This window comes from Aulonocara stuartgranti (assembly GCF_965226115.1).
Source record: "Aulonocara stuartgranti genome assembly, chromosome: 4".
Lineage (NCBI taxonomy): Eukaryota > Metazoa > Chordata > Actinopteri > Cichliformes > Cichlidae > Aulonocara > Aulonocara stuartgranti.
Genome location: NC_138942.1, coordinates 21,218,415 through 21,242,746, shown reverse-complemented (window position 1 = coordinate 21,242,746; position 24,332 = coordinate 21,218,415). Strand labels below are relative to the sequence as shown.

The following is a 24,332-nucleotide window of genomic DNA, read 5'->3' as shown; positions in this document are numbered from 1 at the left end:
ATCTGAGGCTTTGAGATGCTTTTATTTCTTTTTGTTTCATAATCGATGGGTCAGTAAAGGAAGCACCGAAGCACCATTCATTAGTATTTGGATAACTCAGCCTGCTCCTACAATGGCTCCTGGACAGATCTTCACTTAATCCTTCTAAGCAGATTTAATTTGCACACAGCCATGACTCGTGTATGCTATCTAGAATCGTTTTGAGCCGTTAAATGCATCTAAAGATTTTTTTTTAGACAAGAAGACAGGAAACGTGGCGAAAGACATCCAGTAAATGGCCTCACTGCACATTTGCACCCTTGTCTACTCGGTGAGTGAAACCAGCACCAGCAGAAGTATTTTTAGACATACTCTAATCGACTGAGGATAATTCTTGCACATATTAACTTATAATGTTCTGCGTTAGCCAACATGAATGCCTGTTTTGAAAGCGAGCTGTAATCACCTTCCTCTTCTCGGGAGACGTGTGGTTCTTCTTCTTATCAGCTCCGTCCTCCTCAGCGTGCAGAGGGTCGGTGCTGCACGCTGGTGCTTTCTCTGATGTCTCCTGGCTGCTGACTCTCCATCCTGTCAAATCCACTCCTGCTGCACACCACAGCTACACACATGTGCACACACAGACACACAGGCATAATAAATACATATATACATATTATATTAATATATGTGTTTTCTAAAAGCAAGCAGATGCCTGCAATAGTGACCTTTTTAAAAATGATTTGGAGGCTTAATGTGGCTCCCGGTGCAAGAGTCATAATTTGGGTCTTATAATGTCGCCTTCAGATAGAATAATTATTTATAGCTAAATAACAGAGTTTAGCACAGAGACATTCAGCTCAAGTGCTTTATGATGACTCTGTGAGTGTGGGCTGATCATATTTGATTAGCAGTGACTGAACACCAGCTGTCACCAGATCCTCATGAAAATGTCGCTTGCAGTGAGATAGCAGAAAAGAAACACAAACAAATGTTTTCAGGGCAAAATAATCTGTATAGTCATGTGACTTTGGGTCATGAGCCAGGCTTTTGAGTGATGTGGAGTTCATGATGTGTTCTTTTGAGTCTTAGATGTCTATTATGTACAATATTATTTCCTAGTTCTGTTATATTCTTTCTTAGTTCTCGGTTCTTCCTTAGATGATGTCTGTTTAATGCTCATATGTCCTATTCTGAGTGTCAGTGTTTATGTTTCCTGTTTAGTTTTGCTAGTCTCTCATCTCCTTAGTTAGATTCTGTTCACCTGTGTTTTATTTCCCCCCGGCTGTTTCCGCTCTCTCTTTTACCTCGTGTGTATTTAAGTCCTCAGTTTTCCTCAGCTCTTTGTCGTGTCCTCCACCATAGCTGTGTGTCTCTCTGCCTTCTGTTCAACTCAAATACTTACCTAGTTTCTGAAGTTTTTTGTTATTCCTCTGAATGATCAGCATTAAAAGTTGATTTTAAGTTCACATTATGTCTCTGGAGTCCACTTTCTGCTTTTGCACAGCTAGACTTTGACATTTGAAGTTTTTTTCCCCCCAGTATTGATCATTACAAACGGTTAATTACGGGATACAACATGTCTCGAGATCTCCTTTACTGAAAAGTCTATTCTTGGTTTGTGTGACCTGTGTGCTTCATGGGCAAGTCACTAGAAAATAACTTTCCCCAAGAATGCCATCAACCTCCAGCAACCAACAATCATTGTTCCTTTACAAATGGTTGCCAGATGGTCACAGAGCAGTCTCAGGGCCCGTGTGACTGGGGTCTTATTCACCATGGTTGCCATATGTCCGAAATGGCAGGCAAGTTAATGTCACATGGTTAGTGGTAATAATTCTACAAAACCTAAACAAAAAGACATTTAACGACAGATCTGAGGTGTTTTTGTTTTTTCACAGAAAACCCTCATCCCTCCTGATTTTCTCCCACCTTCCTGTTGGGATCCTTCTCCACCAGAGGGCGACAGTAAACTGGGACGGGGACATTCTTCATGCGGTTATCCTCTTTCTCGTTGGTTGTCTAAAAGCACAGGTGGGAATTTGTCAGCAGAAAAGCAAAAGCAGTGAATTATCATCTGGTCTCCAGTTTTACTGGACACTGAAGAAAATGAAAACATTCCCAGTATGTGAATGTGCTGTAAACAGCACATACACAGCAAGCATTAAAGGAAAACTCCACTGCTTCTCTCCTATCTGCAACCCTGTAAAGCCTGAACCATGAAATAATTGCCACACAATTTACATTTTTTAAAAATGGGAGGTTTTTTTTAACCTATAGAATTTTTTTTAAAATATATGAAATATCAGTTTGCATACATGACTTTTAAGTTGTATAAATCTTGCTACATCTGGCATTTTTGTGCAATTTATTTCTCAAAGTTTGTTAAAAAAAATCACAATGATGATGTAGATGTCTAAAAAATCTAATGTATAAAATAAAACACTTGGCATTACAGGGGGCTAACACAATCTCAACTCCTTTTTCAGTTCCCTGTTTTTCCCAGGATGCCGCAGGGCTGTCCCCAGAGAGCGTGTGCATTATGCATGAGGTGAGACACATAATTTTAGGGTAAAAGCATTTTACCACTTAGTTAAAGCACCTTTATAAGGAGGTGAAATGACTGGCACAGTAAATATACACAGGTGCAAAACAGTGCAGCTCTCTAACCGAAGTATAATCTTTACACGGCTGCTAACATTTGTAGCTCTACTTGAAAAATCGTAATATATTGATAGAATTCTGTTAGCAAAAGGAGTAAAATGAGACATCTAAACATCTCGGGTTGACAAAACTCTGCCTAATGACTTGGTGACTGTGAGTATTTTTCCAAGTGGATTTTTCCTTTAAGATATTGAGATAATGCACAGGAGTAACATCCATATGTTAAGTAGGGCAGGTTGAGACAGACAGAGGTTAGAGGTTAAAAGGTTGCAACACCACTAGCAGAGGGAGAGGAGATCAGATGGAATAAACTCCACAGGAAGGCCTTCATCAAAGAGCAAGGTGTGTAACACATGTATGTTTTCGAAATACAGCCTTTTCTGATTTGCATCATGCTGAAAAACAAAACTATTCATGCATTTCCAGAGGAACAGTGAATGTACTGTACAGTGGCAACCTTTTCCTCACAGAATAGTCTTTTTGTTAAAAGCCTTCACTTGAAGTGCTCAAAATAAAAGTCTTCCTTAAGCATCTGCACGTCTTTCCTCTGCTATTAGCTGTCCGCTGCTGTCTAGGGGTCAGAGCTTTGGTTGGAAGGTTAAAAGGGAGAGGGAGCCATAAAGGCGCATGCTGGCACTCTGTCGGTCTCACTTGCCTGCTGCCTCTTCAGCGGGCTGTCCTGAGCGCTGTCCGTCTGACCACCAGTCTGTGGGAGACCAGAGTTAGAGCCACCTGCCTACCAGCACCTTCTGCACTCTGGCCTTCAAGCTGCACAGAGCCAACCTTAAAGTCCGCTGGCCGAAATTGAAAGCACGCTTCTATGCTGCGAGCTTAAAATCAAACACTGAGGGTTGTCGGCTCGTCTCCGTGCTGATCAGTTTTAAAATCAGCAAACCTCATAAAAGCCAGAACCCAGAATAAACGGATTCCTCTAACAATTATGTATATCCTGATACTCTCACTGGCCACTTTATTAGGTACACCTGTTTCCACATGGCGGGATCTTTGTACATTTATGCATTTAGACAGACGAGCTGATCTGAGTGTTTCACAAATTGATGATCTACTGGGATTTTCCCACACAACCAACTCTAAGGTTTACAGAGTGTGGCCCTAAAAAGAGGAAATATCCAGTGATCAGATATTTTTCCATCATGTCAGTAAACAGGAAGTTTGTTAGCTAGTTCAGAGTCAGTCATGCTGTCCAGCATGTCAAGCAAATGCTCACTAAAGTACCAAATGCGTTTAAACCACAGCTGAAAATATTTCCAACCGTCTCGTTTACTTCTGTTGGGTAACTTTAAACAGCTCTGCATGCATTAGCAGACAAACTTCAAAAAGACCACATGTTCTCACTGGCTTTTGCGTACTTTTATTTCCTGTTTATACAAATGCCCCGCAGGGCCAACTAGTGATAATTTCACTTTGAAGCTTGGGTAAGCAAATTTAAAATCACTGAATGAAATCTTCTCTCACTGACAGTGTGCTGCAGAATAATGCTCAATGCCCTCAACTTTCACATATAAGAATTAGCATTAAAAAAAGAGGCATGTATAGTTTTAAATAAGATCCAGTAGCTGTTCAAAGGTTCAGAAATGACTTCATAGACTGTCTTGATGCATGCTCAGTCATCAGTCATCCAGGTAAGGATCCCAGAAAGTTGATTCTGTTCACACATCCAAGTGACAAAACGTTTCTCCGACTAAAGACGCTGCGTCCAGATGAACAGAATCAAACTTCTGGGATTTTGAATATTGGTTTTACTGAACTTTTAGTAGCAAACGTAATTGAGAACTACTAAGAAATTCATTCAAACCCAAGTAATTGGCACTCTCATTTAATATGGAGATAATGTGGAACCTGGAGTTTTTCACAACTTTACAAAAGATTTTTAAAAATTATTTTGAACGCACTTAAGTATTCACCCTCTTGCCAGTCAATGCTTTGTTAAAATCTTATGTTTCTCCTCATGTGTGTTTTCTCGTTCGCACAGGCAGCACTCTGGGTACCTGTTTGAATCGAGATGGCACGCTCCAGCCGCAGGTCTGCATGATGCCGTCATCACGGCGCACGTGCTCACGAACCTGCCGGTACTGTTCACGGCGTTGCTCTCGGCGGGCCAACATCGCCGAGTCACTGAGGAGAGACGCAACACCGTTACTGGCCAGTCTGGAAGAAGCGGGAGGCAGGGAAGGGAAGAGAAGAAAAAAGCGAAGCGTTAGCAGCCTGGCCAGCCAGCAGCAGGAGACAAAGAGAAGAGAGATGAAGAAGAGAAGGCAAGTAAAAGCAAGTGCAATAACTACCGCCAAGCAATCTTCTAAAATGACTAAAAGTAACGTGCAGTTTAGTGTTTTAAGACATAAAAGAAGAAAATTGGAGGCCTCTGTGTCTGTGTGATTGGGAGGTTGGTGTTTTTGTGGCTTTTGTGTCTTTACCAGACAAACATTTGTGGTCAAAAAACTGCGTTTAAGGGGAAATAAAAGAGGTCTGAGTGGCCACAAGCGAGCGAGCAGCGAGCTGTTTAGCAGACAAGTGTGGGAGTTTAGAGTGATGCGTGATGTGGGGAAGTTCAGCCGCCGCTCACTCTTCAGGGAAGAACTCCAGGGTACGGTTGGAGGTGGAGATCTGACACATGGTGTGGCTGCGTCTCTGAGGGAAACCGGCCGGTGAGGGAGATTTGTAATGGATGTTGACGTTGCAGAACGGCCGCTTGACGGGCGGCGGGCTGGATGATGAGCTGAAGAGACGTGCGAAGCTAGAAGATGGACAGAAAGAGAAATTTGCTTAGGATATTTCTTTTTCTTTTATATCACTATAGAAAGCTGATTAAAAGCAGAATCTCACAATTGCCAGATGGTAGACTTCTTCTTCTCTTGGATGGGAGGATTCTCACGGGATGCTCTGAGGGGGAAAGAGAGATGAAATTAAAATAATAAGACTACTTATAAAAGTTATTTATAGTACTATAATATAACACTTTTAACATTATAAATAGGGCACATGAAGTGAAAACAACTGGAAAGTATAAGAAAATGACAAAAATTGAATAAAAACAGTTAAAAATGCCGTAAAAAATATGATGCCACTCAGAAAAACCACCTCAGAACAACAAGATACTGACACAGAATATGGGTTCACATTTAAGGAAAACTCTGTGTTGACTTTAAGCCCAGAAGCATTTCACTTCCTGTTCTCTCAAGTCTACCTGATCATCTCTGTCCACCGTACGGCCTCCTGCAGCTCCATCAGTCTCTCTTTGTACTGGTTTCTCTCCATCAGCACCCGGGCCATCTCCATCCGGGTAAATCGCCGCCGCTGGGTCATTGTCATGTCGCCGTCTTGCATCGGCGATGAAAACTGGTCACATGAAAGAACAGAGACCTGGTGTTAATTTGGAAATCCCTCTCTACATCAGCCTAAAACTAGCCTGTGGCATATGCATGCACTGGCCACTTTATTAGGTACACCCAATCAACTGGTTGTTAACACAAATATCTATTCAACCAATCGCGTTGCTGTATTTGAGAAAGCGGTGATCTACTGGGATTTTCTCACATGATCATCTCCAAGTTTTACAGAGAATGGTCCAAAAAAGAGAAGGTGATAGGAACAGTACTTCAAAAAGTGCTTGTATATATGGGTGAATGAGGATTGTTGTACAGAGTACTCGAGTAGAGCAGAAAAGCCTACGTGTGCTACTATTGGAAAAACTTTGACTGGTCCACTGTGTCAATTTGTCCTGAAACATTTGGATGGTGGGGTTAGAATTTGGTGTAAACAACATGAAAGCATGGATCCATCCTGGGTAACGCTGGTGCTGGTGGTGCAGCCGACAAATCTGCAGCAACTGTGTGATGTTGTCACTTCAATATGGAGCAAAATCTCTAAGGAATGTTCCCAGCACTTTGGTGAATCTGTGCCACAAAGTAATGAGACAGATCTGAGAGGATAAGATGTCCAAACCAATACTAGACATTTCAGTCTGAAAGCTAACTGAAGACTTTCTATTCTGCTTCTCATATTTGTATAGAGACATGAACGCATCAGTAGTTCAGCCTGAGGCAGGCACAGTTCTACTCACATCATCACCAACTTCATCCTTGGAGTCCCGAGAAGCCCCCAGAGCCTCTGCTCGCAACCTGCAGCCAACAAACAAAAACACAGATTACATACTCCTCCAAAGCAACTACTAAACAATAACATTTGAACTCAATAAAGTGCTAAAGATGCTTATTAGCTAACAGAAATAGAACAGTTAGATGTCGGCATGTCTCATTAAGATCATTTTAATCATTTATGTTGCTGCGGGTTGATTTGATTGTTTTACTGATGATCTTAAAGGTGGGTGTCATGTGAAAAAACCTATTAAAGTCTAAATTACACAAAAGCAAGCACAGCATCCTGCGTCTGTGCAAGGACTCAAACATTCGTTGCTATTTTTTACCTCTTGAGTTCTTCTTCGAGTTCCTTGATTCTGGCATCCACCTTGTTCTTTGACTGTCTCACCGCCTCCAGCTCCTCCCTCAGTACCTCCCTCTCCCCCGACAGCTCGTCCACTTTGGCAATAAGGTCATTTTTGACAATATTTAGAGCATTTCTGCCAAGCAAAGGACAGAAAGGGGATATAGTGGGAAACTACCAGCTGCAATTTCACATTCACATGTAGGGTTTTGGTCTAAGAACATGTTGTATAAGAAAACAGGAGGTAACCATGATCAAGTGTCTCAATACTAAAAACAAATCTTTCAGCGTTTCCTTTGAATGAAATGCAGAAAGGGTGTGACGTTAGCATCATCAGGCGCATATTAGGCTTCACCGAGTCTCTTACTTGGTCTGTAAGAGCTGTTTGTTCTCTGCCAGCATGTTCTCCCACTCCTTGCTCATCCCTGAAACAATCACATTCACATCACTGTTACTCCCCCACAACAAAAATCATAATTTATTTATAAGCCGATCTATTCAATCGACTGATTGATGAGAAAACCATTTATGTGTTAACGCTGCTTTCAAGGCAAACCAAAGTAAGTGTGGGACAAAGGATGAGTTTTCATATAAGAGGTTTAATAAGTTATTAATGATTGAAGTTCTACTATTCACAACAAGGAGAAGTCAAGCTAACAAAGAACTTATCTGTAAAATGTTGGAAACATACTGAGAAATCTTAAAAATAACTCATTGCTCTTATCATTTATGTCTTGAATGTAGACAGAGTAAAGTAGGTTATTTTCACCTTAAACACAAAATCCAAACTAGTTGCAAAATTTTTAAAATTCAGGGTTCATCTTTTAATGATTATAGTATTAGCGTTATCATGCATAAACATGTCATCGTGTTGAAAATTCAATTCTATTTATCGACGTTATTGCCCAAACTGAACTGAAAACCCCCCCCTCCAAAAAAACCCAAACATGGAAGCAAAAGCAAAAGCAAAGCTCACATCGACTCAGAGAAACTCTGAGACATGAGAACGCATCAAAAACAAGCAAAACAAAAACGCCAATGGGTCTTTATAGGTGTTACATTTAGTGGATTATATTATACGCTGGATTAAAAGTGTAAGTTTATGTTGTGGTGTGTGATGTCACTGCAGGGATGGAAAAATAACTCCTCAGTATCAGGATGTCATGTTTTAACACTTCTGACAGCAAATTTAAAATGAGCTCAAATTAATTAAAGAATTTCATCCTGAAGAAATAAAAAGAAAGTTTTCACATCATTCGATGCAGACCTGTGAAAAAACTAAGCAGACCCCATGATTCAGTAGAAAAACCTTTAACAGCAATAACTTGAATTAATTGGTTTCTGTATGACAGTCTGGCCTACTCTTTTTTACAATGTTGCTTCAGGTCATCGAAATTTGTGAGCATTTGTTTATGCACAGCTCTCTTATGGTCCCACCACAGCATTTCAGTCAAAACCTTGAGTCTGGACTGGACTGGTTCATTGCAACACCTTCATTCTTTACTTTTTCAGCCATTCTGTTATAGATTTGCTGCTGCGCTTGGAATCACTGTGCCATGACCCAGTTTGAGCCGTCTGACAGATGCTTCACACTTGACTGTAGAATATTTTGGTTGACTCAATGACTTTAAGGTGTCCAGGCTGAGAAACAAGCCCAAAACATCACCCCTCCACCACCGTGCTTGACAGCTGGTATGAGTTGTTGGTGCTGTGCAATATGAGAAAGTATCTCCATACTTGTTCAGTCTTTTTCTAATTGTACTGTCATTATCAGTAACATTTAACATGCCTATAGACGCCTATAGAATTTCCTGAGACATTCACTCATGGGAAGATTGGCATCTGTCTTGAATGTTTTCATCTTTCTCACTGTAGAATTAAGTTGTTTGGAAATGACCTTTTAACCTTTCCCAGATTGTTGGGCATCAACATTTACTCCTCGAAGATCATCGCTGATGTCTTTCCTCCTTAGCGTTCCTCCAGACCAGCAAACTGCCAAAACCTCTGCTTTGATGGAGGTGCTCACATTCGCCGATGATCAGTTAGTCAAGTGCATTTGCTTGGCAGCTACTGACCCTCTTAATTCCCACTGAATCACAGGGTGATTGAATCACATAGTTCTTGAACTGCACACAGTCATATGAAAACTTTCTTTATCACATGACCGCTTTTGAGCTCATGCATTTCTTAATTTGTTATCATTGCCTGACTCTCTTTTGTTATTATATCTTCCACTATATATACATTTAGTATTTGTTTGAATAAGAGCTCTGCAACATCTCTTTAACACTGGATTATTTTAATGTTCTATAATGTCCGAAAGATTTACTGCAATTACCGAAGGATGATAACATTTCAGGCATATGAGGAATAAAAAAAATGACAGAAAATATAAATAAGAAGCCACATAACATAAACAAACAGAGGGATGTGAAAGCTAAAGCAAATGTGAGCGCAGGCATGGGGCGCCTTACCTAAGAAATCATCAGGGACTGGAAGCAAAACAAGGAGAGAAGAAAAGGAGACGAGAGAAAAGAGGAAAGGGTGAAGATTAGAGATGGAAAAAAGAAAAGGAAGAACGGGAAGAGAGGAGAGAAGACGCTGATAAGCATTTATTGATTTGGTTTTTAGGCATGGCTACAGAACCAAAGGACAATCTGACCTTTATATCATCAAATCTATTAGAAAGACCCACTGAAAGGACCCACCACTGAAATCCTCACTGAAAATTAAACAGGGATGGCTTCTAGTAATAAAATATTATAAAAATAAAATATTAACTGCTACTTCACCGCTACCTCAAAGGACTGGAACTAAACCACTGCACTGCTTGCTAATTGACACTTGTCATCTACTAGCATAGCATCACAATAACTCCAAAGTTACTTTGTTATCAATTATATCCACTGATTAGCATCTACTTTTAAAAGTGGATTTTGGAAAGTAGAGAGGAGTTGAGAGAGTTAAGAGAAAACAATACCAACCAACGTGTGTTCAGATACACACCTGAGAACTCGCCTATGGGTGTCACCGGCAGAAGCACATAAAAGGGGAAAAAAGGAAATGGGTGAGAGGTTAACAGATGGACAAGGAGACGGGGTCAGAGTGCGCTTCCTGCTTCTGTAACATAAAACTCAGGGATAGTGAGTCAATACTGATACACAAAATCTCCCAGAATCTCCCAGTGTGAATAAGCCCAAAACGGGGTGTGTGCGATAGTGGGCATCTAAACTGAGTAATGTGAACATAAGTGACAAAAACATCTGTTCAAATCTGCTCCATTTACTGTTCCTCTGCCCCTAAAACTGCTGTAAAAACAAGAGCAAAGTATAACAAAGACAAACAATGAAAGAAAAAGTGCATGGATGTGTGAGATTGTGTGTTTTTTAGGATGACTGTGTGGTGATGCAGACGTGCGCTGCAGCGCCCCATGCAAGACAAAGAATGTAAAGTTAGTGCAGCGGCAGATTCGCACAGCCTCGCATGGAGCTCGGAGCCTGCAGTGCAAAGAAAATACAAATGCTGGCTCTGTGTAACACGCGCACACAGCACATGCATCTGCCCTTATTTTCTCTATTTAGAGTGCAATAACATGGCATATTGGCCTGTTAGCTTATAGTAAAAGTCACCCTGGGAGGACGAGGTAAAGATGGCGCTTTTATTTGTTTTCAAGTATCTCCTCTGAAGTAAATCATGTGCTGCTGACCAGCATTGCACTTTCATGGGAAAATGATTTATCTTTCAGGCTTTGGGGCTCTTGGATTAGGGTGTCAATAATGAATACATCAAAACATACTGAAACCAGAATCCTGTTCTTACCCAGCAGCTCAGCACCTGCATCCACATCCCCAATGATGTCCGACTTGGCGTCTTTGATCTCGTGGTAGAGAGAGTCTGTGTTGATGCCGAAGGCCTCGTTAACTATGCCCTGGGAGGGGCTGAAACACATGAAAACACATTTATTTTTCATATATTTATTTATTTAATAAATATATAATATAATGCTGTTGACACGCAGGACTAATCCATCAAAGCTCTGACCACCTAAAGGATTTCTAGACCTGTTTCTGTCTTTGTTTTGACAGGAAAACATGGATGTTGATATCCTTTTACACTGTGTGCTTAAAGCAGCTACACTGTTGCTTGTACCTGTTTCCTCCTCCATAAATACGGGGGTCCAGACACATATCCAGCTCTGGTGTAGAATCGATGAGCTCCTGAAACTCCGACCACTCGTCGCTGCTTCCCATACCTGGAAGAGCAGAGTACCGAGTGTGGCTGTCTGAACGTTTTGTGAGCAACTCTGCAATCTACTGACATTTTATGCAGCGTAACTTCAAACCTCTGAAGTGAGGACACGCTCAGTGACATCCTCTTACCGATGCTGACATTCCTGGTTTCCTGGGAAACCTGCACCTCCATATTCCGGCTGAGACGCTTAGCGCTTTTCCTGCGGTTTCCAGGCCGCGTGACGTCAAAGTCGTGCCCGTGGAAGCTCTCGTTGATGGGGGTGACTGTGGCGGACGGGACAGAGGAGGTGGGTGTGTTGGACTTACTTCCTGTGCTGCTGGGTGTGGCCGCCACCGAGTCCGACTCTGATCCGTCCTCCTTGGTGAGACACAAATGACATTATATGAGCATCGTGCAATGAAAGAAGGCCGGGGATGTCTCTTACTTTGCTCACTGATTGTAAAGTTGGGAATTTTCTGCTGTTTTATTTTGGGAATGGGTTTAAACATTTATCTTAGATAACAAATAGGTAAAGTGACGGGGCTAAATATGTAAGGCAAAACACATTAGACTCTTGTGGATAAAAAAAATTATGCTGAGTCATTTAAATTGTATTGAGTATATTAAAATTCTAAATTGTGTGTTTCAGACTGAGTTCAAGGAAATGGGGTTTCCTTGGATAACATATGAAGCACTGTATGCTGTCAGTTTATATGAACATTAATAAACATGAGCTTAAACTTTGCGTAAAAGCGTAAACTAAAACACGACACAAAAAGCAGCTTCACAACGCCACAGTAAAATAAGGACACAAGAAAAAACTGCATGAAGCCAAAAACAAACATCTAACGGCGGTCCCTGCTTGCTTGGGTCAACATATCGTTTATACCTAACTAATTAGATTAAAAAACAACAACTGAGATTTCCAATGCAAAATTAATTTCCTCAAAAGTGACACAAGCAGGCGTGGGAGGGGAGGTGGTCCGTGTGGGTGTGGCCGGCAGCAGTAATGCCAGCCTCTCCCCCTTTCCACTCCCCAGGCTGCTGTTATGGCCGAGGGAGGAGGACAGGGCCATTTTCTGTCCCACCTGGTAGGCAGAGCTGAAGGTAGAGTGGCCGAGCTCGCTGACCTGCCAGATGTCTTTCCCGGGAATCATCCTAGCCCCCCCGAGTCCCCCACGTACCATGCCATCAGGGTACAGGCTCAACGATGGTGGGCGCTCTGCTTTGCTGCTGGAGGAGGAGACACAGAGGTGGTGGAGATTAGGTGAGACTGCCTCTTGGTTATTTCAGTGTATCATATTCAGTGCCCTTCCCCCCCGGGGTGCTGGAGCTCACTCTGGCAGGCATATAATGCAAAGCAAAACCAGTTTTTTAAGTCTGTGCCTGGGTTAAACTATAGCCCAAGAATGTCAAACTCACTTTACACCGTGGCCACATGCAATTCACTTTGATCATACTATTGAAAACTCAACCCTTTGTCAATTTAAAGCCTTTTTACTGCACCTTTAAAAATCCAGAGATATCTTAAATATAGGAAAAAGAAGTGCACTTCAACAGTTCAATTCAGTTTTTCTACAGGATGAAATGCTAAAATGCCTAAACATAAATGCTTTTCTATCATTAACATTGAAAAAAACAAAAAACTAGTGCTGTCAGCGTTAATCTCTTTAAAATGGCGTTAACGCCATGACTGCATTAACGCGGCAAATCTCCGTTAACGAGTTACCGCGGATCGCCCCGTGCATGGGGCTGGACAGCGTCAACGCATTAACAAGCTAACCGCGCTAACACGTTTCTGTCTTTTAATAGCTTAACTCTTACTTGTCTGCTTTAGAATAGTATGAATGGCATTTGGGGAGGTCTTTATCAGTAGGAAAAGCCCTACAAAAAGCTCTATGAATGTATAGTTAGTCCAAAATCTTTCCCCCCTCCACAGTTTGTATCCAATGGGCCAGACTGGAGTTTTTGTTGGGCCAATTCTGGCCCCGGTATCTTATGTTTGACACCCCCGCTATAGACAGTCACTCACACTCTCATTCATGACTCTTTGTTGCTGTCTCTGTACAATAAAGGTGAAGCTGTCAGTTAGCTTAGCTTAGAGTGCTATTTTGTTTCAGTCCACAGGCAAAAAGATCCACCAACTGTTTTAGCTAGCAGCAGAGGCTCCACATCATGACCTCCAAAAACTGCTAAAACAACAGACTGATGGTTTAACACTTGGCTTTTTTATAGATTTAACCCCGTACATGTAAACTAATGAGTTTTAGATGTGCTATGGCTTTGTTGCTGCCTTTGGAAATGTCCAGACTAGCTGCACCATGTGTTTGTGTGAAGCTACACTAACCTTTGGTTTAAACATCACAATTACTGCCCAGACATGACAGCATTGATCTCACTAATCCCAACAAAAAGCATCCAAAGAAAAAACAACCTCAGATCCTGATGTTTAAAATTATATATAACAAAGCAAAAGACAAGCAGGACAGGCAGACAGACAGACGGGGGACAAACTGACTGGCAGAAACACATGAGGGAGAAAGAGGAGAAGGTAGGGGGAGATATCGGGAAAATATGCTTAACATGACCCTTGATCCATTCCTTAGTCCTTAATTTAAGATTGAAGTACAACATCACTGATGCATCCAACATAATAAATAGATGTTTAAAGCATCGGTAACTAGCAAATTAAGTGCATTAGGGAATACTTTCATCCATAAAGTGTGGAAGCGCAGCAAATATAAGGGGAGGGATATTTTTAATTCAGACTCGAGGGAAGCGGAGCGAGGCAGTCGAGGAATCATGTTGGATTTACCTTTTCCTCCATGTGTGTCGTTGACTGTGCAAACAGCAGCACAGAGAGCAAGCCAGCAAGACAGACAAGACAGACACTGATTAGAGAAGGACAGGAGACAGGAACATGCCATGACGCATAACACCGCACAAACAAACACGCACTTTTACACATTTAGTTAAACTACAGTTTGTTTCGTTTTTTCTGCACATCTTCACTGTCTTGTCTTTAAAACTGCTTCGGATAATCAAATGTTCACTTTATTAATTCTGAACACCCCAGCAGGACTCCCATAACCACCTATAACACTGTCCTCATGCATTCTCCAGTAATAAGCACAGTTGATGAAGACTTGCAGGATTGAGATGCATTTCATTAGACGCTGTAGCCGAATTGACTTTAGAGATACACGATACACAGTGGCATGGAAAGCTTTGAGCACGACTGGTCAAAAGTTCTGTAACTGCATTACTTAGTGAGGAAAAAATGAGCTGAGGTGAAGATGAAATATTCTCTTTAACGTTTAAAATCTGGTGTTTTAACTTTTTGGTGTTTAACTTTTTCTAGTGTCTCAGTTTTTTGGGGCTCTGGCTTGTTCACAGTCATGGTTAAGAAAGGCCAGCGGAAGCAAAGTCCTGTCCCAGCAGCTTAATGGCAGCAAGACGATTAAAGTAATTGATGTCCAAAAAGGACGAAAAGTCAACAAAAATACAGCAAACTCAATCAGAGCCTCGGAGAAATGGCAGCTAGTGACAATACTGGAGGTTTTGTTTAGTTCAGAAAGAAAAAGAAAACTTACTGGAACAATTACAAATCAAACCCTTCTCTCACTTCAACCCTTCAACAAGATTTAGGAGACTCTGGAGCACAGATATAATCATCACAGGGAAGTTATTGAAGGGAAATCTTTCCTGCATACTTAACACAAAGTTGCATCAAAACTTTGCAAATGCCAAAAAAGGAAAGGGGGAAAAAAGGGTGCAGATTATCACCATGAGACCATCTCTGCAACTGTTCGGGGTTGAATCAATAATGTTTTGGATTCATTTTGCAGCCACTGACATTGGACATCCACTCGTAGAAGGACAAATGGATTCAATTAAAAACCTGCAAATATATCACTGTTTAAAAAAAGAAAGAAGAAAAACCGCAAGCTGAAGGTTTTGCTACGACTTTTATGGTCATCTGTAACCTAAACATAGTCGGTCACAGTCTTTCGGTAGACTTCAAGAGAACCTGCATGCAAGAATCTCACAGTTTGACACCTTTTACAGGAAAAATAGGCTAAAAAAATCGAAACTAAAACTAAAAGATAGGTACTGCTGAAAGCATGCTCATCATTTACTCAATTGATTATTTACAGTATCAGAAGTCTGGAGCAAACTTCTTGCATGCCTTTCACTGTGGGTATTTTATGAGTTAGTGGACATATTGCTAAAAGTGACTAATCTGGAGCCTAGGTAGGCAGCTACACCAGATGTCCCGCTCCTCTTCTAGCTGTCGAGCCCATGGGATTGGCCCTGGCTCAACACAACAAGCTGGCACATTAAAGTCAAACTTCCTTCGTTTTTCTAATTATTTTCCACAGAGGTTTATAATGACTGTTGTGTCTGTTTGCACATCGCCTCTCCTCTCTGTTAGCGGGACACGGCAGCTGTTCAGTGTGGCTGATGACAAACGGCGCCGGCTTCAACACAAGAAATGTGCTGCAACACGAAAAGCCTGATAGATCTGTGCAAAACATGATAGTTCAGATCCACAGAAACAGACAATTACACACACACAGAATATAAATGAAAGAAAAAACAAAACACTCACGATCGTCCACAGCCGGTGCCTTCTGATTGGCTGTTACTCCCCGCCTGCTGCATTTTGGACCGCTCTATGTGCTCGACGTACGTCTGGATCATCTGTGATCCAAGAAATCAAGAACAAAAAATCGTTTTGAGAACAACCGGAGAGCAGGGCAATATCTATCTTTCTTACACTATATTTTACACTATTTATTTATTTATTGTACTTTTGCTTATAGTATCTTGTGGTGTTATGTAACTGAATGTTGTGCATTATGAATGTAAAAGCCCAGCAAGGAATAAGAGTTAAAAATTAGCAATAGCTATAAATGTCAGTTTCATGCTCCATATTGGTAGCATGCTATAGTGCTAATGCTAAGTATTCAGTCAACCTTCCAGACTGTTGAATTCAGGTGTTCCAATCACTTCCATGTTCACAGGTGTATAAAAATCAAGCACCCAGGCATGCAGGCTGCTTCTACAAATATTTGTGAAAGAATCTGTCGTTCTCACGGGCTCAGTAAAATCCAGCGTGGTACTGTGATAGGATGCCACCTGTTCACACATGAAATTTCCTCACTACTAAATATTCCACAGTCAGCTGTTAGTGGTATTATAACAAAGTGGAAGCGATTGGGAATGACAGGAACTGAGAGCAGGGTCAGCCGATGCAGAGGCGGATAGTGTGCAGAGGTCGCCAACTTTCTGCAGATTCAATCGTTAAAGAACTCCAGACTTCATGTGGCCTTCAGATTAGCTCAGAGCAATGTGTGGAGAGTTTAACAGTTCCATGAAAACAGCTGCATCCAAGCCGAAGTGACGAATCACGCTTCACTGTCTGACAATTCAATGGATGAGTCTTGGTTTGGTGGTTGCCAGGACAACGGTACTTGTCTGACTGCACTGTACCAAGCGTAAACCTTGGTGGAGTGAGGATAAAGGTGTGGGGATGTTTTTCAGGAGTTGGGCTCAGGCCCTTAGTTCCAGTGAAACGAACTCTTAATGCTTCAGCATACCAAGACATTTTGGCCAACTTCATGCTAACGACTTTAAGGGAACAGTTTTGGGTCCCAGATGGTCCAACATGACTGTGCACCATTGCACAAAGCAAGCTCCATAAAGTTGTAGATGAGGAAGTTAGGTGTGGAAGAACTCAACTAGGATGCACAGAGTCCTGACCTCAACTCAACAGAAAATCTTTGGGATGAATTAGAGCGGAGATTGTGAGCCAGACCTTGTCAGTGTCTGAACTCACAAATGTGCTTCGGGAACAATGGTCAAAAATTCCCATAAACACTCCTAAACTTGTGGAAGTCTTCTTCCCAGAAGAGGTGAACCTGTTATAGCTGCAAAGGGTGGGCCAACATCATATTAAACCCTATTGATTAAGAACAGGATGTTACTCAAGTTCAAATGCGTGCGAAGACAGATGAGCAAATACTTTGGGCAATATAGTGTATGTTGAACCACATCGTCCTCTTTAAATAAATACATTGACAATATAAAAGATTAGAGTTATTTCATGATTGACCTATAATCTACTACACACTGTGTTTTGTGAATTAATGGATAACCAGACTGATGGGGGTCAAAAGTGCTTTGAATACTTCACATATATCACACATATTTAGATACTCTGAGTTGTAGAAAACAAAAAAACACCATTCTGCTTCTTTTACTGAAACATCGCTCATGATGGCTGTATCATTCAAGCTTAGTATCATGAATATTTGAAATGACTGTGAGCATGTTTGGTGGATTATGCCGATATGGGGCCTAATGTGTAATAAATCCTAGCTAGAAATCAAAAAGAAAAGAGTAGGTGTTCAGCAGAATATCTAACTCTTGTGATTTCACAGGAGGGCCCAAGGTTTGCTCACCTCAGTGTGGCGCTGATGCAGAGCGTTGTACTCTTTCTTCATGTCTGACTCTCGCTCTTCCAGCCGAGTGACTGTGAAGCAGACGGACACAACATCAACTTCAGCAGCAACAAGAACAAAAGTACATTTAAACAGCAGTGACGTCCAGCTCACTTTATAACCTTTCACCAATTAAATGGACATGAAGTATCATTTTGGATTGCATAGTAGGAGTGCAAAGTTATGAAATTGAAATGATTGCAAATTTATGTTTGCCTGCTTGTATTTAAATTGCTGCACTATTTAATATAGTAATCATTGGGGGAGAAACAAAGAAACATTAAGGGTACAGTGGATCCCCGCAAACATACAAATAAATAAATCCCAAAGCTAACTGGATGCCTGTATTTATAATGTACAGCAAAGAAAATCAGTGTTTCATTTCAAAATCAACCAAAGTCTAAAAATACATCCTGAGCGTGTCTACTTCTCTTTCTGCCTTCCCTTCAAAACTACAGTGGAAATGTATCCTGGAGCCTCTGTGTTATCTCTCCTGCTGTCCTCCTTCTTACACACACACACAGCTGTTAAACACTATTTCCAGTGTTTTGAATGAGCCTCAGCAGCCACATGTACAGCATATTCTATTAGACAGGACAGTGTAGTGTAGACAGGAAGGCAGTGGAGAAAAGCGGGAGCACGATGACCTTCAGAGGACAGCCTGGGGCGGACTCAAACCCAGGACCCTGCAGTAAGCAGTACAACCTTCGGTATAAGGGTCACCCTTTGAGCCAGGTGTCCTACATGCACTGCATATAACATGACATCTATGCACTCACTCTGGTCAGAATAGTTCTTTGCCTTCAGCTCCAGCTGTTTCCCCTGTAGCTCCAAAAACTCCACCTGTATCTGCAGGTCCTTCTTCTCGGCCTCCAGCGAATCCTCAAATTCAATAAATTTCTGATAAAAGGCAAACAAGAGAAAAAAATAGACTGAGAAATTAATTTACAGACTCTAAAAGCGAAAGGTCACATAAAATTTGCATTTTTGTTATAATTCATATGAAGGGAAACAGCATATCATTTTACTTCATATTGTCTATGAATTACATAATTGTTCATATCAGCTTCAGAGCAGTGTGTTTTCAGGATACATCGGGGCTTTTGTGCACATGTCAAAAAATGAAAACTGAACTCACTTTACATGTGGTTATATGTGCCAGTAGTATCTGTGTATTATGGTAAAAGTATTTCACAGTTTGTCTGTAATAGATTTATCTCACAATACAGGCAGAAACACAGAGCTGCCTACTCCCCCCGCCATGCTGCCTGTTCCATTTTTTTAAATAAAGCTGCTCACAATGACGTCCTTTTTTCCGCAAGTCCACAAAGTCTTAATACGGTAATCCTCTGACTGCAGACAGACCTTGGAAACACCAACGTGCAGCAGATACACGCTACACAAAATAGCAAGCACTGCAACACAACAGCACTCTGAAAATACAACCAGTGCTGATGCTGTACCTAAAGCATTAATTGCAGGGAATGAACAACACTTGTCATTGACACATGTAGAAATATCTCCACGGCTACAGGGAAAAGGTCACTAAAGAATTTAACCAAGTTTAATGAGTTACCGAAAATGTGGCAAAACACACCCTGACCCATGCAGCACAGTAAACAACACTAATGCTGTGGTCTCCTTGCAGCTTTAGCAGAAGGAGAATGTGAAATTCTTGGAGAAATTGCAGAGTGATTGCTGCAGCATTCTTGTAGCTGCTGCAGTTTTTGCACTGTACTCATGGTGCAGGAAGAGCGAACCTCCAGCCTTGTCACTGCTGAACATCCACAGCATTAACATACTATAGATTCAATGATAAACGACCGAGTTTACGCATCAAAACACTGTCTTTGTGACACACTAGATGTCTTTGTTTTTCGCTGAAACAAAACACAGCAATATCTTTCGTCCTGCCCCCCTCAGACTGGGAAGGTGCCCTTCAAGTCCATCCCTCTATCCCCCATGCCTTTATCTGCACGAGGCTCCTAAACCCGTGCAAGTAAAGGCACATCGCTTTCCATTAAAATGCAGTGTTAGTGAGGCACAGCTTGCAGTGTGCACTGGTGTAACTACAGAAGCAAGAAAAACACGGTGCATTCTCATAAATAACTTTAAACTGTGCGAACAGCACTCAGACAGGTAACGTGACACAGCGTAGGAATGAACGTTTGCGCGGTCCAGTCGGAATAATTCTCATTAAGCAATCCTGCGATGTGTGACAAGTGAAACTAAGGAGCTTTCCTGACAAACTGACTCTAAGTGTGACTGCAGTGTGGTCACACGCTCAACTGTGACCACACTGATATCTGAGGAGTTATATCTGAGTGATATCTGAGGAGGGTGTGAAGTCACAACAGCATTAGGAGGAGCAGAGGAAAATCTGAAATCTTTGAAATTATTATAAAATCTAGAGGTTAAGATAACATGTGGAGCATAGCTCGTTAATCCTTTGTATGTAAATCACATTAAGAGAGATGGGGAAAAGATGGCTGGAGACAAACACAGGATGTTTTAGCAGGAGATGCTACAAAATGGTTAAATTTGTGCTTGTGGGTATCTCGGTCGAACGCTTCATGAGTAAAAAGATGCGGCTGTTGTCTTTGTTTACCATTAGCTCTAATAACTTTGTAATGTGAGCTGCCTTTTCTGCTTGTTGTTGTCCATGTCTTGCAGGAGGAGGCATTATTGTTTTCCTCAGACTCTGTTTGCTTCTTTTTCCTCTTATTATCCTTAGACTCTTTCCGATCTGGCCTGGGCTGCCTCGCCTCTGCCGTAGCTTCATAAAACCCTCAGTCTGTTTCTTTCTCTCTGCTTTTGTTATTCTCACTCTCTCTCTGCTTCTCATGAGCACAAATCAGATTACAGTCCCAGACTCCCCCAGTGAGCTCTGTGTGCTATTGATTTCCTGTGACTTCTACCCATTTGCACATCATCCCATCCCCCTCTGCACCCCAGTGATGGAGAAAACTGTCTGTTTATTTGTCATCTAAGGTCATCAAACAAGTACAAGTTTGTGCAAAAGTGTGGGCAGCCCTGCACAAAACTTCAAATCTTAAATATGCAATGTCTTCGAGACAGCTTGTGCCAGAAGTGCAAAGAGAGATTTGCATGTGCGTGACAAAAATCTAGGCAAGAAAAGAGTCCCTGCTGACGACAAAGAGAAGATCTGAGTTCTATACAGTGTTTTGGGGGTTTTTGGCACACATATAAATAGCATGTAAAGGCATGCATTGTTGTTACAGTTTTCCTTTTCAGTTTCTGCAGAGGCACGACTGATGGCTCAGCACCTACTTTAACCTGCAGCACATGTTCATTTTCAAGTACTGGCCCTACAAAATCTCATTTTCACAATAAGCATTTTCAGTCTGTAATGATATTAAACCGAAGCTTAAATACAAGGCAGCTTAAAGTGAAAACAAACTAGATAACTAACAGAGGGGACGGCGCTGGGGAGAGCAGATGACAAAGTGGGCTAAAAGCTGAGCTAAGCTGACACCAGCAAGGCTGCCAGTGATACTCTGAGGCCTCTTTGGATGGGAGGAGGATTAAAGTTGCTTTATGATGTCTGCCTGCAGGATCTCACTGCTGTTATGACACCACTCAGGTAAAAACAGAGGAGATAAAAGTGGCTGCAGGTGGAGTTCAGTCTGTAATTTAATAGCCCCGTATTGAAACACACTTTTTGTTGTTTGTGTTCCTGTTCTTTCACTGTTTTCGAGTGCAAACGCCCACACAGAGAGTCACGCTGACTGTGCCTTTATCTTCATGCATGTCCTGCTAACATGTCCTCCCTCACTTTGTGTTTGCATACTGTGTTTGTGTTATATTTGCATATACTTCTGCTGTGTTGTGTTAAAGTTTAAGAAAGGAGCACTTAAAATTCCATGTGTGATGATGGTGGTAGCAGCACTGTTAACGGTTAGCTGGAGTACTGGCAGGAAAAAAGTGATAATAAAAATCTGTAATAGTGACAAAGCTATTAACTTTAACTTTAAAGTTAAACAGCAATATTTGGAAAACTTGTAGTAACAGAATTAATCGATGTTAGATTTTAACTTCATTTCATAAAGAATCTGATGTTGATAAACAGACAACGAGGGTAAAACTGTAAGATGTCTTTTGTTTCAATGCATGTGCTTAACTTCAAAGGTCAGAAGGGGGGCACAGGGTGGCACTGCCCACCCCCAGAAATATGATTGTCTCAGACAGTTCTTACAGTACAGATGCGAGCTGGAGTATAATGAGTGATGGTGTATTACTTGTAGCACATTTACTCAAGTATGTTACTGAAGTTTTCCTGGTTTCTATTTCCACTTCACTATATTTTCAGTACAGTTATTATCCTTGTACTCCATACCATTTAATTTACTCTAATTTAGCAGATTTTAAAATTTAAATCTATGGATCTAAAAATCTATATTATTATTATTATTAACATTATTCATAAAACTCCCCGTAGCAACATGATTAACATGATTAAAATTGTCTCCAGTCGTAAGATTAAAGTGATAAAGATATAAATGGACCAATAACTATGATCCGGTAATGCAATGCTTAGGATTCTGCCATAAACCCATATTTGGATGCAGGATTACAACTTTTACTCACCTAAAGTATCTAAATACTTATTTATCATGTTGCAAAAACATTGTTTTAAACCAAAACAATGGTTTACCTTTATAATAACACCATCTGCATGTGGACTCGTAATTGATAATTATGATAATTGTGCCTAGTGTTTTCAACATTGCTGTGCACCCCTGCCTTGGTCTGCCCATCCCTGGGCCCCCTGATTTCAGAAATCCCGGAAACGTCCCTGTTGTTTACCTGGTTGACCCTCTTTAAAAGAAAAAGAAACTTCCAGTGGTGTCTCTATACTGATTTAAATATCCCTAAGTAATGTAAGCAGTGTGTTTACGAGTGACTGCAGTGCATTGACACTAATAATACGTTTAGCAATCCCTGTCACGGGCCTAAACATGAGTCACATGTGCCTACAGAACAGGACGGCTGGAAGTGATGATAATGACGGGCCTGCGGTGGCCGGTGGTGCTGTGTGGGGAGCTCTTTTAACGCACCTCCTCCGCCTGCTTGCGCAGCGCTTTCTCCCTCTCATACTGGGTGATGAGCTGCTCGTTGTCCTCCTTCAGCAGCTCCAGCTCCACCTCGTGCTCCTGGTTCTCCGTCAGCACCGCGTCGAGGTTTTCCAGGACGTTTACCACAAGCGGCATCAGCTCCTTCACCACCTCCTCATCGTAGCTGTGTATCAGCCGCTCGAACTCCCGGTAGATGCTGTTTGCCAGGCCCGACACCCGCTCCGACATCACGGAGCCGGAGCCGTAGTCGTCCTGGTAGACCACCTCGTCTATCTGCAGCTCCATCATCTTGGCAGCTGTGGTCCAGATGAAGCTGCGCCTCCTCTCAACAGTTTTTCAGGCCCTCCTAAAAGGCGAGGGTGTCACCGCTTTTGAATGCGCTCAGCACGGGGGAAGGGGCACATTCAATCACAGTCTGCCTTCAAAAAGGAGAACAGTCATGCCATTTTGCAGCAGGTTTACAGAACGGAGGCAGACTGTTGTGTGCGCATAACCTTGATTCCCCTGCTGAAAATATCGGTTCTAATAAACTGATATGAATAGACCCCCTCCTCCTCCTCCTCCCGCTCCTCCAGCCAGTTACGGGCTATCTCCTCCAGTCGCGGCCCTGTTATCCCTGTCCTCCGGCAGAAAGCATCAGATCCTGGGCGCTGTGGATGGGCACTGGGCCAGCCTGTAGATCGTCCATGCCGAGAAGCGAAACGCCTTCGTCGATGGTATTGCACCTGCCTCTCAGCAGCCGCAGCCATGGACCCCAGCCATTGCTGGCAGGGAAAATAAATAATTAATAAATAGGTAAATAAATATTCTAGTTAGTCTTCCCGATAATCGCCGATGGCCGATCCCCCACTATAGTCTCGTTTTATCCATATCTTTTCCTCTTCCGGCAGGCCGCCGATGCTGCTGGCCAGACTCGGGCGTTTTTTGGTGATGTCTCCCTGTGGGAGAGGCTCTCTGTGCTGCTCAGATGGAGGAGCCAGCTGACCGACTCTGGCTGACGTCACACCGTCTGCATAGAGCAAGCAGAGGCAGTGCGTCAAGTCAGCGAGGCAAAACCGGAAGTTGGCTGCAAAATTTCACAATAAGCTGCATAGGTTAGAGCAGAGTGCTAGCATATAATGGGCAGGTTTTTGACAGGGCTTCCACACAAACGCAAAGCAGAAGATGAAGCAAATATGTTTCCAAACTAACTTCCTTCCAAGCCAAATACTAGAAAATATGATGAGGCATATCTTATCTTGCTTTTGGCTTCACCTGCACAAGTGCCAAGGTAGGTCTCCCCAACAGAATTAGTTCCCCCTGCGTCGGGAGCACGCGCTGGGCTGTCCAAATCACGTACAAACAGTATCCCACATTCTTGATTTTTAGTTCACAAATACTTCTTATAAACTACTCCTGA

General features: G+C 42.0%; 1 protein-coding gene across 24 annotated transcripts in view; it reads right to left on the bottom strand.

Annotated features, from left to right (window-relative positions):
• mapk8ip3 (mitogen-activated protein kinase 8 interacting protein 3) overlaps nucleotides 1–23,931 on the bottom strand; it is a 32,070-nt gene extending 8,139 nt beyond the window's left edge. For 3 of the 24 annotated variants that reach the window (XM_082529913.1, XM_082529936.1, XM_082529930.1), the window contains exons 1-21: nucleotides 22,916–23,931; nucleotides 18,617–18,737; nucleotides 17,799–17,869; nucleotides 15,944–16,035; nucleotides 14,147–14,170; nucleotides 12,462–12,564; nucleotides 11,481–11,709; nucleotides 11,251–11,353; nucleotides 10,921–11,039; nucleotides 10,108–10,119; nucleotides 9,576–9,593; nucleotides 7,469–7,526; nucleotides 7,085–7,237; nucleotides 6,722–6,779; nucleotides 5,846–5,997; nucleotides 5,485–5,541; nucleotides 5,225–5,395; nucleotides 4,650–4,809; nucleotides 3,296–3,346; nucleotides 1,909–1,998; nucleotides 446–598 (exon numbers count right to left, since the gene is read on the bottom strand). In XM_082529913.1, the coding sequence (XP_082386039.1) occupies nucleotides 446–598; nucleotides 1,909–1,998; nucleotides 3,296–3,346; nucleotides 4,650–4,809; nucleotides 5,225–5,395; nucleotides 5,485–5,541; nucleotides 5,846–5,997; nucleotides 6,722–6,779; nucleotides 7,085–7,237; nucleotides 7,469–7,526; nucleotides 9,576–9,593; nucleotides 10,108–10,119; nucleotides 10,921–11,039; nucleotides 11,251–11,353; nucleotides 11,481–11,709; nucleotides 12,462–12,564; nucleotides 14,147–14,170; nucleotides 15,944–16,035; nucleotides 17,799–17,869; nucleotides 18,617–18,737; nucleotides 22,916–23,221 (2,301 nt within the window). In that variant the 5' untranslated portion in view covers nucleotides 23,222–23,931. The remainder of the gene's footprint in view (nucleotides 1–445; nucleotides 599–1,908; nucleotides 1,999–3,295; nucleotides 3,347–4,649; nucleotides 4,810–5,224; nucleotides 5,396–5,484; nucleotides 5,542–5,845; nucleotides 5,998–6,721; nucleotides 6,780–7,084; nucleotides 7,238–7,468; nucleotides 7,527–9,575; nucleotides 9,594–10,107; nucleotides 10,120–10,920; nucleotides 11,040–11,250; nucleotides 11,354–11,480; nucleotides 11,710–12,461; nucleotides 12,565–14,146; nucleotides 14,171–15,943; nucleotides 16,036–17,798; nucleotides 17,870–18,616; nucleotides 18,738–22,915) is intronic. The other 21 variants (XM_082529929.1, XM_082529926.1, XM_082529935.1 and 18 more) reach the window with 20 other exon arrangements.
• Nucleotides 23,932–24,332: the final 401 nt, after the last annotated feature.